General features: G+C 37.1%; 1 protein-coding gene across 1 annotated transcript; it reads right to left on the reverse strand.

Moving 5' to 3' along the window:
- Positions 1-3,487: 3,487 nt before the first annotated feature.
- Positions 3,488-11,038, reverse strand: LY6G6F (lymphocyte antigen 6 family member G6F). The gene is made up of 6 exons (XM_074236708.1): positions 10,861-11,038; positions 9,461-9,790; positions 8,798-9,055; positions 7,342-7,503; positions 7,075-7,141; positions 3,488-6,925 (listed from the first exon to the last, which is right to left on the reverse strand). Exons 1-6 carry the CDS (start codon positions 11,003-11,005, stop codon positions 6,901-6,903), a joined length of 987 nt encoding a protein of 328 aa, XP_074092809.1. The 5' UTR covers positions 11,006-11,038; the 3' UTR covers positions 3,488-6,900.
- Between the last annotated feature and the right edge of the window lie 3,382 nt (positions 11,039-14,420).

The raw sequence follows: 14,420 nt of genomic DNA on the forward strand, positions 1-14,420 counted from the left end.
AAGGAAATAGAAAATAAGACAAAAGAGAGGGAAGAAAACAGAAAATTAAGAGATCAGATGAAAGGGATGAGCAGGGAGAGAAAAGGGGGAGTAAAGGAAGGAAAAGGAAGTGAAAAAGAGAAAAGGAGAGGAAAAAAATGAGCAAGGAAACAAAAAATGGAGAGAGAAAAAAGGAAAAAGATGACAAGAAAAAGAAAAGGGGAATAAATGTTAGGAAAAGAAAAAATGAAAGACAATATGGAAAAGAAGTAATAGTGAAAAAAGTAATGAGAAAATAGAGGAAAGGAGAGAAAAGAGAAAAAACTGAGAAAAAGAAAAAGAAAGGGAAAGAAAATAGGGAAAATGACAGATTTACAGTTCTAAATAACTGGACAAATATTAATTGCTCATGGCTAGGCTGTTAATATAATAAAAATGATAATTCAATCTAAATTAAATTACTTATTTATTGTCATACCAATCAAACTTCCAAAAAATTACTTTAGTGAGCTAGAAAAAATAGTAACTAAATTCATATGGAGGAACAAAAAGTGAGGAATAACAAGGGAATTATTGAAAAAATGCAAAAGAAGGCAACCTACCCATGCCAAATCTAAAATTATAACAGTAATCAAAACTATTTGGTGTACTGATTAAGAAAGAGTGGTGGATTAGTGGAATAGATTAGGTGCAAAACAGACAGCAGTAAATGACTATAGTAATCTACCGTTTGATAAACTCAAAGATTCTAGCTTCTGGGATAAAAACTCACTCTTCTATAAAAACTGTTGGGAAAATTGGAAAATAATATGGTAGAAGCTAAGCATAGACCAACATCTCACACCCTATACCAAGATAAGGTCAAAATGAGTGCAGGAAAGGCAATTTACAAATGAGACGATCAAAGTGATCCATAGTCATATGAAAAATTGCTTTAAATAATTACTTACTAGAGAAATGCAAATTAAAGCATCTCTGAGGTACCACCTCACACCTCTCAGACTGGCCAATATGACCAGAAAGGACAATGATCATTGTTGGAAGGGATGTGGGAAATCTGGGACATTAATACATTCATTGTTGGTGGAGCTGTGAACTCATCCAACCTTTCTGGAGAGCAGTCTGAAACTATGCCAAAAAGGCAACAAAAATGTGCATACCCTTTGATCCAGCAATACTACTACTGGGTCTATACCCTGAAGAGGTGATGAAAAAGGGTAAAAACATCATTTGTACAAAAATATTCATAGCAGCCCTGTTTGTGATGGCAAAGAATTGGAAATCAAGTAAATGTCCTTCAATTGGAGAATGGCTTAGCAAACTATGGTATATGTATGTCATGGAACACTACTGTTCTATTAGAAACCAGGAATTCAGGAAAGCCTGAAGGGATTTGCATGAACTGATGCTGAATGAGATGAGCAGAACCAGAAAAACATTGTACACCTTAACAGCAACATGGGGGTGATGATCAACTTTGATGGACTTGCTCATTTCATCAGTGCAACAATCAGGGACAATTTGGGACTGTTTAAGGTGGGGAATATCATCTGTATCCAGAGAAAGAACTATGGAATTTGAACAAAGACCAAGGACTTTAATTTAGAAAAAAAAAACTGATATCTTAATGTCTGATCTTGCTATCTCTTTTACTTTATGCTCCTTCCTTAAGGATGTGATTTCTCTCTATCACATTCAATTTGGATCAATATATAACATGGAAACAATGTAAAGACTGGCAAATTCCCTTTCGTGGGGGGGGTGAGGGGAGGGAAGTAAGATTGGGGAAAAATGGTAAGACTCAAAATAAATAAAATCTTTAAAAAAAATGAGTGTAGGATTTAGACATTAAAGGTATTATATGCCAATTAGGAGAACTAGGAATAGTATACCTGTATACAATGGAAAGGAGAACAGTTTATGACCATAGAAGAGATAGAGAACATTATAAAAAAATGACTGAATAATTTTGATTACATAAAATTAAAAAGTGTTTGTACAAACTGCAACCAAGATTAAAAAGAATGTAGTAAGTTGGGAAATAATTTTTACAATTAGTATTTTTGATAAAGGACTCATTTCTTTCTCTTTTTTTGGCAAGGCAATGGGGTTAAGTGACTTGCCCAAGGTTACACAGCTAGTTAATTATTAGGTGTCTGAGGCTGCATTTGAATTCAGGTCCTCCTGAGCCACCTAGTTGCACCTAAAGGACTCATTTCTAAAATTTATAGAGAACTGAGTCAAATTTATAAAAAACCAAGTCATTCCCAATTGATAAATAGTCAAAAGATATGGAAAGGTAATTCTTAGATGAAGAAATCAAAACTATCTATAGTCATATATTGTTTCTGCTGGGATTTTGGGAGGTCACCAATTAAAGATAGAATTTTGGGTAACAGAAATTAAGGGTCACTGAAAGTCTGAAGGAATTCCCACCCTCGGAGATTTTATTAGGTTTTTGTTTTATTTATTTATCCATTTGTTTACCTATTTGTTTATTTGTTTATTTATCTGTTTGTTTGTTTGTTTATTTGTTTATTTATTTATTTTAGGTTTTTGCAAGGCAATGGGGTTAAGTGGCTTGCCCAAGGCCACACAGCTAGGTAATTATTAAGTGTCTGAGGCCAAATTTGAACTCAGGTACTCCTGACTCCAGGGCCAGTGCTCTATCCACTGTACCACCTAGCCACCCCAACAGAGGATAATTTTAAGGCAATCAGCAACATTATTAAGCTGTTAATCTTCCAGTCTTTCCTTTACTGTTCTTGTTTCTTATCTTTTTTGTTTTTTTAATTAAATTTACTTCAATAAATTATTCTTATTTCTCTTTTTAAAGCCTTATTTCATTTATTAATATAATTTTAAAATTCATTCCATTTCTTCTAGTAATTCTAATTGATCTTGTGAACAAGCCATATTTTTCTTTAAGACTTTGCATGTAGATGTTCTGGAGTTATTCTCTCCATCTGGGTTTCTTTTTTTCTTTTTTTTTTTGTAAGGCAATGTGGTTAAGTGACTTGTACAAGGTCACACAGCTAGTAATTATTAAGTGTCTGAGGTCAAATTTGAACTCAGGTTCTCCTATCCATTGTACCACCCTCCATCTGGGTTTGTCTTGAACATTTCCAGCTCTATAGCAGATCTTTATTATAGATTTCTTTCTTCCTTTTTTTTTTTCAGTTTTTAAAAAACTCATTCTTTTGGTCTTTTTGATTTGGAACTTTGTGCTAGGGCTAGGCTCCCTCCACTTTTGGAGGGAATGATGAGATTTTGTTTGATCCTATTCTTTATTCTCTGAGGCCCTGTTGCTGTTTGTTTGGGTTTTTTTTCCAGTGTGCTGAATGCTGTGTTCTTCAAGGATTTTAGGGGCAGTTCAAACCAAGAAAGTTTTGCATAGATCTTCCTGGTTGATTCCTTCCCCAGTGTCTGTCAGACTTCTGGTTATCTCCTTATGGTGACCTGGATTGGGATAAATAACTGACATTGGAAACCAGATCACCATTGGGGTCCAATGTTTTTTATTATTGTTGGAAAAGAAGAGGAGATAAAAATACTACTTCCACTATTCTCTCACTTCTACGACTTCTAGTCTTAGGTTAACTGAATGGAAACTCTTGATCCTCTCTGGAATTATGGGTGAAAATAGAAACAGAAGAGGGGAAAGGGATATAGGGTCTTAGGTATTCAAGTAAGTAGGAAGTAGGTAAATGAGATGTTGGAATCAGGAGATGAATGCATCTGTGCATATGCTCCTGCAGGTTGGGAAGAAAGATAAGAGAACTGGGAGCTAGTAGGGTAATAGGAAAAACCTCACAACGTTGGTTTGGTTTTTTAGGCTCAAATGAGATAATATATGCATAGTACTTTGCAAACCTTAAAGTGCTATGTAAAAAATAGCCATTATTTTTAAATTAAAATTATTAAATATAGGAGAAATGTTGTGGATAAAATTGTCTTGGCTTAGTTGTTTTTTTCCCTCCACTTTTTCTTGATCTCCCCCTCTATCTTTACATACTTCCTTATTTCTCTGATATCTTCCTCCTTTTCCTTTCTTTTCCTCCCCCCCCATCTGAAAAAGGTTTCCAAGAGTTTGGTTTTAATAAAAGATAAACAGAGTTGGGATTAGAGCATGAGTTATTAATTCACTAGGTCCACAGATAATCATGCACGAGAGTCAGTGAAACTGAACTCACAGAGCTTTTTAGAGGAACATATTAATACACTGTGCAAACCCTAAAATCGTAAAAACATTAAAAGGGTTAAAACAAAATTGATAAAACATATAGATTAGAAATTTTAAGTTTTATTCTCTAAGATCTTACGTCTAACCTATAGGTGCAGGCCATAAGGTAATGATCATCTGCAACAAAAATGTGCATACCCATTGATCCAGCTATATCACTACTGGGCCTATACCCTGAAGAGATGATGAAAAAGGGTAAAAACATCACTTGTACAAGAATATTCATAAATGCAAATTAAAACTTCTCTGAGGTACCATCTCACACCTCTCAGACTGGCCAATATGACCAGAAAGGATAATGATCATTGTTGGAAGGGTTGTGGGAAATCTGAGACACTAATACATTGTTGGTGGAGCTGTGAACTCATCCAACCTTTCTGGAGAACAATTTGGAACTATACCCAAAGGGCAATAAAAATGTGCATATCCAGCACTACCATTACTGGGTCTATACTCTGAAGAGATGATGAAAAAGGGTAAAAACATCACTTATATAAAAATATTCAAAACAGCCCTGTTTATGGTGGCAAAGAATTGGAAATTAAGTAAATATCCTTCGTATCCTTTATACACTACTTATTGGGAGGGGAACTTCTCTAACTTGTGACCCCAGGAATGTATGAGTGGCTGTGACTCTGGATGACCAGAGTCAAATCCAGTTGTAGCCTCCTTAGTCTGCACTTCACTCACCCTAACCTGGCAGGCTACAGTAGTTCTACTTTTATAAAATCTTTTGGACACTCTATCCTAAGTTATTGCCTGAGAACTTTGATATCCTCACATATGCCTTGGAAAGAGAAATAATTTTGTATCCTCCCCATTTCTATAGATACTTCAATCCATTTGGTCAAAAAATAAAGGTAGGGGATAGAACTGAGTGGTGAAGGTTCTGATAAGACCTAGACAGGAGAAAGAAGGGGAAAGGGGAGCAGGATGAAAACTGGAAGCCATAAATACCCTGAAGAAGCCTGCAGAAAGGTAAATGATTTCTGGGTCTGGAGCAGTTAGCAGAACTCTCAACTAGGGCAACAGGAATGGAACTGGAAATATATTGAGGAAGGGGAGATATCTCAATTCCATTCCTTCTCTTTCTTCAGCAACAGAGATTTTTTTAGTCAAGGGGACTTTCCCCCTTCTTCCTTTAATTTCCCTAGTAATTTCCTATGAGATTAGGTAACTTGAAGGTTGGAGTGGGAGAGGAGGTAGGATGATGAAGGACAGAGACCCTAAACCTGGGGTTCCCAACTTGATATATATACCCCCAGGAAGATAAGGGAAACTTGTCAAAAAGTATGGGCAATATTGGCATGCAACTATATCATATAATTGAAATTGATCTATTTTATTTCTCCTGTATACATGTCTGGGAAACTCAAGAATTTATTTATAGGTTTTACAAAGTCAAGGGATACAGGGATCCAAAGAAGCTGAGAAGCCCTGCTCTAAGATGTGGAGCCAACATGTGGAACCAAGATCACCAGTCATTGAGTTTTTTCCTCCCCACCTCTCACAGGGAGGAAGTCACAGTAACAAGATAACTTTTCCAAGGGGAAAGACTATAAGCTAGGTGGAGTTTCATGTTCTGCATCTTCTTTTCTAGAGGTCCTAGATAGATAAAGTGGCTGTCACATTTTCCTCATCCAATCCCAAACCCCCAGTCCAAGTTTCTTCTTGGAGAAGGAAAGGAAAAAAGAGCTAAGAGGGAGTTGACTGTAGAAAGAGAGCCAGCAGGGTGGAGATAATGACTTAGTAGCCTGAGTTAATCTAGATGCTGGCAAGTGGCCAACTGTTTGCCAACCCTTAAAGTTCTAAGAGGAAAGGCATAAAATGTTCCCTTCAGCCTGGATGTTCATGAGAGTGACCATAACATCCAGTCTTTGGGCTTCCAATTCCTCTAGGATGACCACCCTCAGGAAATGTGGGAGCAAGAAGGGTGAGCACAGACAGAAAGGACTAAAGGACTCATGGACAATGGAGAGGGTGTGGTTAATACTAGTTCTGATTTGGACATTTCTCTCTGGTGAAGTGTATTGTGTAGATATGTGTATGTATTGTGTGTCTTACTTGGGTGAGTTTGGATAAGACTGGCGGGATTCTGCTCCCTGAAGCTCTCTGAAGCCTAAATTCACTCATAAAATGACAATTCTCTCTAGTTATATAATGCCAAAAGATTAGCAGGTACCTGATCCTTTTTATTTCCTTCATGACTCACTTTTAGAATGAGGTAATGGGAGATGTGTCCACCTTTAAGTTTTTCTTTTCAATCTGTCCATTCGTTTCTTCACTACTTTTTAGTCTTTCTCTGTGTCCTCTTAGTCTTTTCCTCCCTAGGTCCTCCTCTTTTCTTTGGTGTTCTTTTGCTCTGGCTTTAATGTTACCTCCTTCCTTTTAGAATATGTTCTCCACCCATTCCCCAACATGTTGAAACTCAGACATACACTAGGAGATAAGCTTAGGTATATACTAGGAGACAGGTGATAACATTATTTCATTTGTGAAACATCCTTTCCCCTCTCTTCCCTCCCCCCAATAGCTCTCCCTAGAGACAAAAAGATGATCAGTGGCAGTATGGTCTTCAAAGCCCTCATGTTTTTGATGAGGTAACAGGGATTTCATGTTATCCTGGGTTTTCAAGGAGACCTTCGAATCCCTTCTCCTTGCAGGTGCCATCATCAAGATCACATGGTCCTAGGGGCAGATGGACTGAGAAGACAGGAAGGAGAAGATGGGTAAATATAGAGAAACAGACCACTAGCATATTCCCCATCTTTTAAGATACCCAGGGTCTTTGATTTCTTCCCATGGCACAATATTAGGGACTCAGGCACCTAGCCTTCTAGTTCCTTCCTTACCTGGGGATGATCAAGTGGAAATTTTCATAAACCTGGGTTTCCGGTTTGAAATGAGAAGTGGAGTCATCTGTGGAGGAGTATAAAGAAGTTGCAGGATATACACTTCTCCAACACTCCCCCCCCCAAAAAAAACTATACTCCTGTTCACTTCTAACTGCACACTCTGCTATCATCAAAAATCATGGTGAGTTTGGAGGCTGAGGAATGCCTTTTTCCTGTGTGTGTGTATGTGTGTGTGTGTGTGTGTATTGGAGAAGACAGATAAACCTTTGTACTGAGCCCTATAGTTCCGGCGTCTCCAGAGAATTATTCCCAGGACCAAGATGGTGACTCCTTGCCCCAAAGCACAAAGAAGCAACAGGATCTTTTGGATATTCCAGGTTGGGGAAACCACACATTGGGTAGGAAGGGCATCTGGGGAGGCCACAGCTAGAAGGAGAAAAATAATAATTTTATTTAGTCCCTTAGAGCTTACAAAATGCTTTACATAATTATTTCATTTGATCTTTACAGCAACTTCATGATATAGGTGCAGTTTTATAGATGGCAGAATATAGATGGAGAAACTGAGGATGAAAGAGATTAAGTAACTTATCCAGGATCACATAGATAAAAAGTGTTTGAGGAGGGATAAAATATGACTCAGAATGAGGATGAGAGGTTGGGGGAGGGGTGTTTAGGTCAATGGATCTATACAATTGTAAGTGTAACTTAAAACCACCTGTTGCTATAAATTCTACTGTCTACTTCAATTCCCAAAGAGGAAAATAAACATATTAAAAAACTACATTATTTTTAAACTTATTAATGATAGAGGGTGATTCTTTTAGAAATGGAATAGTACGTGAAAATGAATTTTGCCTCCCCCCCCCCATATCTTACTTTCCCAACAAAAACTTTCTGTAATGGTCCTTTCATTCTGAAATATGTAGGTAGTTTTTTGGGTTTTTTTTTTTTAGTTTTTGCAATGCAACGGGGTTAAGTGGCTTGCCCAAGGCCACACAGATAGGTAATTATTAAGTGTCTGAGGTCATATTTGAACTCAGGTACTCCTGACTCCAAGGCCAGGGCTCTATCCACTGCTCCACCTAGCTGCCTCCAAAGCCAGTGCTCTATCCACTGCGCCACCTAGCTGCCCCTTTTTTTTCTTTTCAAAGTTCTTCCCCAAACAGAATCACTTTTTTTTTGTCTGATTCACAATTCCACTAGAATTATTTTTCTTCCTTCCTCCCCATCCCTTTCTAGCACTGTACCCATTCTAGCATCAGTGAACACATATTCTTTCTTTAGCAGAAATTCCATTAGAAAAAATTTTTGTGTTATTTTCTCCCCTTCCTACTCCTCTACCAAAAAGCATGCAATTTTTGGATTGCAGATTATTCCACTAAAAGTCCTTGGGTTTTATCTTCCTCTCCCTTCTATGAGTTATTGTTGCAAAACAACTCGCATTTATATTGTGCTTTAAGATTTGCAAAACATTTGACTCACAATATTCTTGGAAGACAAGGATAATGAGAAAAACAGGCCCTGATAGTTTAAATGATTTGTCCAGGGTCACAATTCCTACTCTATAATGGGTTATTTTACAATAATAACAGTAATAACATAATTCTATTGCATTATCTACTATACAAAGTTATTGAAAAGAAAGTTTTTTATCTTCAAAAAAGTGACATAAAATGTGAACTATTATTTTTATTATTATTCCCTTCCCCAAATTCACCTGTCAGGTTGAAACTGATGCCCTTGTTTTGGGAGAAAATGCAATGAATGTTCCTGGCCCTTCGGAACTCTGAGATTCCCTCCACAGGACACACCATGAGAAGGGAAGCATCCTTTCCCACAAAAGTCTTCACCCTACCCTTCACTTTCCCTTTTCCTTCCAACCATTGCACTGAGTCCAGGAACACTGCTGGAACCACTGAACATACCAGGATTGAGCAGAGAGAACCATCAGTAGTCTTTGCTGATAACTGGGAGCCTATTGGAAAATAAAATGTTTATTTTTGTAAGAATCTATTATATTATCCATATTCACCAAATCCATGCAGCCACAGTGATCAACTGGGGAAGCCAACAGCTTTTGTCTAGATTTCTTCATCATCTTCAGAGTCCACTTTTTTCATGAAAATGGATCATTGTGATGAGAGAAAAGATGTGAAACATCCTTTCCCCTCTCTTCCCGCCCCCCCAATAGCTCTCCCTAGAGACAAAAAGATGATCAGTGTCAGTATAGTCTTCAAAGACCTCACGTTTTTGATGAGGTAACAGGGATTTCAAAATACCTAAGCACATACTCTTCCCCCATTTCCTTTGAGACTCCCTTGGTCCCCTGTATTCTCTCTCTTCTCCCTATCCTCACGAGGTTCTGTCAATTTCCTCTCACCTTTGATTACAGAGAGGTCATATACTCTCCAGTTTTGGTATTTGATGGAGTCACCAAGCACAGAGCACCAGTATCGTCCTGCATCCTCTTCTTTAGCTCCTTCTAGCCACAGGGAATGATTCCCCAGCAGACTCAGTCTGACTTCTCTCAAGATCCTTCTAGCCTCTGGAGCCTTGCTGGTCATAGAGACACGGATCACTGGAATAGTAGAGGATCCAGATATCGGGCTTCGAAACCATGATAACATCTCGTCTCCATATAAGGTAGGTGGTTCAGGGCATGGGAGTTCCACAGTTTCTCTGTGGGCCACATACATGGACAGGATAACATCTGTGTAAAAGGAGAGTGGGTGATTGGATATTAGTCCAAGAAGAGGGAATAGACTCCATCCTACCCTCATTTGATCGATCCTTTTTTTCCTTTCACCTTATTAGGCTTTGACATATTTTTGGTTGTGCTAAGTGGCACAGTAGATAGAGCACCAAGTCTGAATTCAGGAAGATCTAAATTCAAATCTAGCCTTAGATAATAACTAGTTGTGTATCCCTGGACAAGTTATTTAACCTGCTTGCCTCAGTCTCCCCATCTTCAAAATAGGGATAATAATCGTAATTGCTTCCTGGGTTGTTGTAAAGTAAATGAGATCATCATTGTAAAATGTTATTTAGCATAGTACCTGGCACATGGTAAGCACTATATAAATGCTCAAACTTATTATGATTATAAATATCATCTGGGAGAGGGCACTCTTCCTCAAGCTGTAAGAAGGAGTTGGGGAGGAGAATGGAAGGAAAATTTCTTCCTTTATAGGAATATAGCCATAATCAAGCTTTATCTGGAAAGGGAGAAATGGATTTCCCCTTCTTGCTTTTCTTTCCTAAGAACAGAATCATGCAAAGGAATTGGGAAACAATAGGGAAATGGATTAAATCCAATCCAGATTTTGCCTTTCAAGACTTTTTCCAAGAATGAATTTACCAAAAGAAGTCTGAATACTCTGGAAAGTGAACCAAAGGAAACTTAAACAGAAGTGTCATGGAAGAGAAACTTAAACATTGGGTGTGGATGAAGGTGCTTCTCATACTCTCCCACCACTACTAGGCAGAGATCCTTGAGTTGCTGCTCTCTTTTTCTTTCCCCAGCTCTCCCTCAAGGTAATCCCTCCTCCTGTCCCTAGACCAAAATGATCTATGCCCAACCTCCCTGGCCCTGATTTCAACATTATATATGAGGGTGGTAGAGATAATAGGAAATTCTCATCTTTTGCTGTAGTGGCAAAGAAAAGGGACACACTTCACATTAACATCCAGACCACTCCTCCTTCCTCCTTATTTAGAGAAAAATGTAAAATTCATCCTGAGGACATTTTTAGGTCTCTAAGTCTACCTATTGCTACTTACCTGATGAGATCTGAGGGATGACAGGGAGTAGGAGAAACAAGAAGTAGAAGAGTATGCAAGCCATGAATGCTTTCAAAATGCTTTGAATGCTTTCAAAGAAAGATGGGTGGCCTAATATGGAAATAGGGTCAAGATAATAGACCATAGCTCCAAGGCCCACAATCTTCCAAAGGGGATGAGAAGGCAAGCAATAATTAAACAACAGCTATTCTGTTCACTGGAGATAAGAGGACAGTGACCTCTTTAGTGTGTCTTGGGGGAGTTCCTTCAGCCCTTCATGGTCTCCCAGGGTTATCATATACAGAAAGGTCCATTTTCCATTTCCTGTAACCTAAAAAGGATTGTAGTAAATAAAACATTATTCCATATTTAAAGACTAAGTCCATGCATAGTTTTTGGACTAGGGGAACACAGCTGTGCTAATTCGGAGGATGGCAAATTAAGACACTTTTTAATACTTTGGGGGTGGGGTTTGCAAGGCAATGGGGTTAAGTGGCTTGCCTGAGGCCACACAGCAAGGTAATTACTAAGTGTCTGAGGTCAGATTTGAACTCAGGTACTCCTTACTCCAGGGCCAGTGTTCTATCCTCTGTGCTACCTAAGGGCCCCTCTAATACTGTTTTTAAAAGTACTTATCTTTAATGCCAGAGTCTCTAAATACATATGTATTCATGGTGCAATTATTATGGTGAAGACAGTCTCTGATAGAGAACAACAATAATCAAATCTTTCCAAGAGTAGACAAATAACTTGTCTTGACTCTGTAGTAGTCTCTCTTTTGTCCTATTTCAATTTGTGAACTTAGTTGGGCAGTTTACTTTTCCCTCTCAATTTTCCTATCATCAAAATGAGGTAGTTGGATTAGGTAATTTCTTTTTTTTAATTTAATTTTTTTAAAATTTTAAGACAATGGGGTTAAGTAATTTGCCCAAGGTCACACACAGCTAGGCAATTATTAAGTGTCTGAGATCAAATTTGAACTCAGGTCCTACTGATTTGAAGGACAGTGCTCTATCTACTGCACCACCTAGCTGCCCCTGGAGTAGTTAATTTCTAAGGTTTTTTCTAGCAGAAGCCCTCTGTGACACTGAGTTTTTCTTAGTAAAGAAAAGTGTAATGTATTGGCCATTATTTCCTGGGTATACCTATCATTCCCCCATCAGACTGGGGTTTCCCTGACAGTGGAAATCTAAATTCTATTTTAATTTTTTATTTAAATTTTTGTTAACTTTTTTTTATCCTTTTTTTTTTTAGATTTTTCAAGGCAATGGGGTTAAGTGGCTTGCCCAAGGCTACATGGCTAGGTAATTATATTATTAAGTGTCTGAGGTCGGATTTGAACCCAGATACTCCTGACTCCAAGGCTGGTGCTCTATCCACTGTGCCACTTAGCCGCCCCTAACTTTTTTTTATCTTGTCCCTTATTTCCTGCTTTAGAAATGATGGCTTTCATTGATATTCTTTTGGATCCAATAATGGAAATCTCCTAGCTTGGATATCCATTGGCTCCCAGAATTCTGCAGGTGGTATTCCAGTCAAGGGCTTGCCTATAGCTTTTCTTGTTTTTTAAATTAAATTATTTTCAGTGAACGAAAATCTATTTTTCTCTTCCTTCTACCTTCACGCATTGAAAAACGAAGGAAAAAAACCCTTGAAAGAAAAATACAGAGTAAATCAAAACAAATTTTAACAATAGCCACATCCCAAAAATATATTTCATATTCTACACCCTGAGTCTATAATCCCTCTGTCAGGAGGTGGGTAGTATGCTTCATCACAAATAGTCTGGAATCATGGATGGTCAATGTGTCCAACCAGAGTCCTTGAGTCTTACAGAGTTGTCTTTATAATGTTGCCATTTTTGTATATATTATTACTTTTTTGTTCTCCTGGCTCTGCTCATTTCACTATATCAATTCACAAGAGAAACACAGGTTTCTCTGAAACTGATCTTTTTATCATTTCTTGTAGCATACTACTATTCCATTATATCAGTCATTCCCTAAATGTTAGATATACCTTTAGTTTCTGGCTCTTTACCTTCACAAAAAGAACTGCTATAAATATTTTTTTACATAATTGATCCTCTCTTACTTCTTTGACCTCTTTGAGTGTATAGGCCTAGTTGTGGTATATAGCCAGATAAACAATAATTTGGGGGGGGCATAATTTTAAATTGTTTCGCAAAATAGCTGTTTCAATTCACATATCTCTTCAATGTATTAATGTTCCTATTTTCCCAAATACAATTGTCATTTAAAATTTTTAGACATCTTTGTCAATATGATAGGTGTGAAGGGGAATTTTGGGATTGTATCAATTTTCATTTTTAAAAATTATTAGTGATTTGAAACATTTTCAAATAGCTACTAACATATCCTTTGGATGCTTTTTTGAGAACTGCTTCTTCATATCTTTTGATTATTCATCAATTGGGGAATGATTCATGTTCATATAAATTTGAATCAGTTCTTTATATCTTTTGGAAATGAGACTTTTAGCAGATTTTTTCTGAGTTAACTTTTCCTTTGTAATTTTTAAAAAATAATATCTTTTGTTTTTTTTCTATCATCATAGTTTTCACCCAGAGTCATCCCATGTAACAAATAATATATTTAAAAGAAAATAAAAGATGAAAAGGTAGCAAAACTGTTCAATACATTGAAAAAGTCTGGATACATGGGCAATATGTAACAAAACTGGACCTACAACTTCTATGAAGGGGATATTCTATTTTAACTACATTGGTTATTCCCATTAATTACAAATATAAGCCTCCCTTCTCCCTTATCAAGAAATATGCCTTCTATGAAAGAACAAAAGAGAGAGACTTTTGACTCAAGAAAAGTAGTACTTAAATGTTCAAATCTGTAAGCTAAATTATTGCAATAATGTGATGATATTGCACATAGGTGTCATAGAAAATTTTCTATTTTTTAAGATTACTATTTGGGAAACATTTTGTTTAATTATTGGTTAATTATTGGTTAATATTAAGAGTATTTAAAGTTACTCAAATAATTGCAAGAAGAAAGGATTTTACTCTTTTTAATCTAAATCTGTGGTTATTCCATGGTATCAGTAAGAGTTATATTGTATTACCACATGTATAAGATTAAATTTCTGAAGAATCTCATTTTCTTTTTGAGATTGATATGAGTTTATTTGGGTAGAAGTGAATAACCTTATGAAATAAAATGTAAAATCCATTATAAGAATTTTTTAATTTTGGTTTTTGCAAGGCAATGGGGCTAAGTGACTTGCCCAAGGTCCCATAGCTAGGTAATTATTAAGTGTCTGAGTTTGGATTTGAACTTAGGTCTTCCTGACATTAGGGCCAGTGCTCTATCCACTGCGCCACCTAGCTGCCCCCATTATAAGAAAATTAAGAAAAATTTTTTGTTGCTTAAGAAAATAAGATAAGGGGGAGGAACCAAGCTGGCAGAGTGAAGGCAGAATCTCCGGAGAACTCCGATCCCCCAAACCCCCAAAAAACAAAGGATGGCTCCAGCCAAAATTTAGCAGGGCAGGACCCACAGAAAGACTGAATGATACATTTT

This window comes from Macrotis lagotis, chromosome 5 (genome assembly GCF_037893015.1).
Source record: "Macrotis lagotis isolate mMagLag1 chromosome 5, bilby.v1.9.chrom.fasta, whole genome shotgun sequence".
Classification (NCBI taxonomy): domain Eukaryota; kingdom Metazoa; phylum Chordata; class Mammalia; order Peramelemorphia; family Peramelidae; genus Macrotis; species Macrotis lagotis.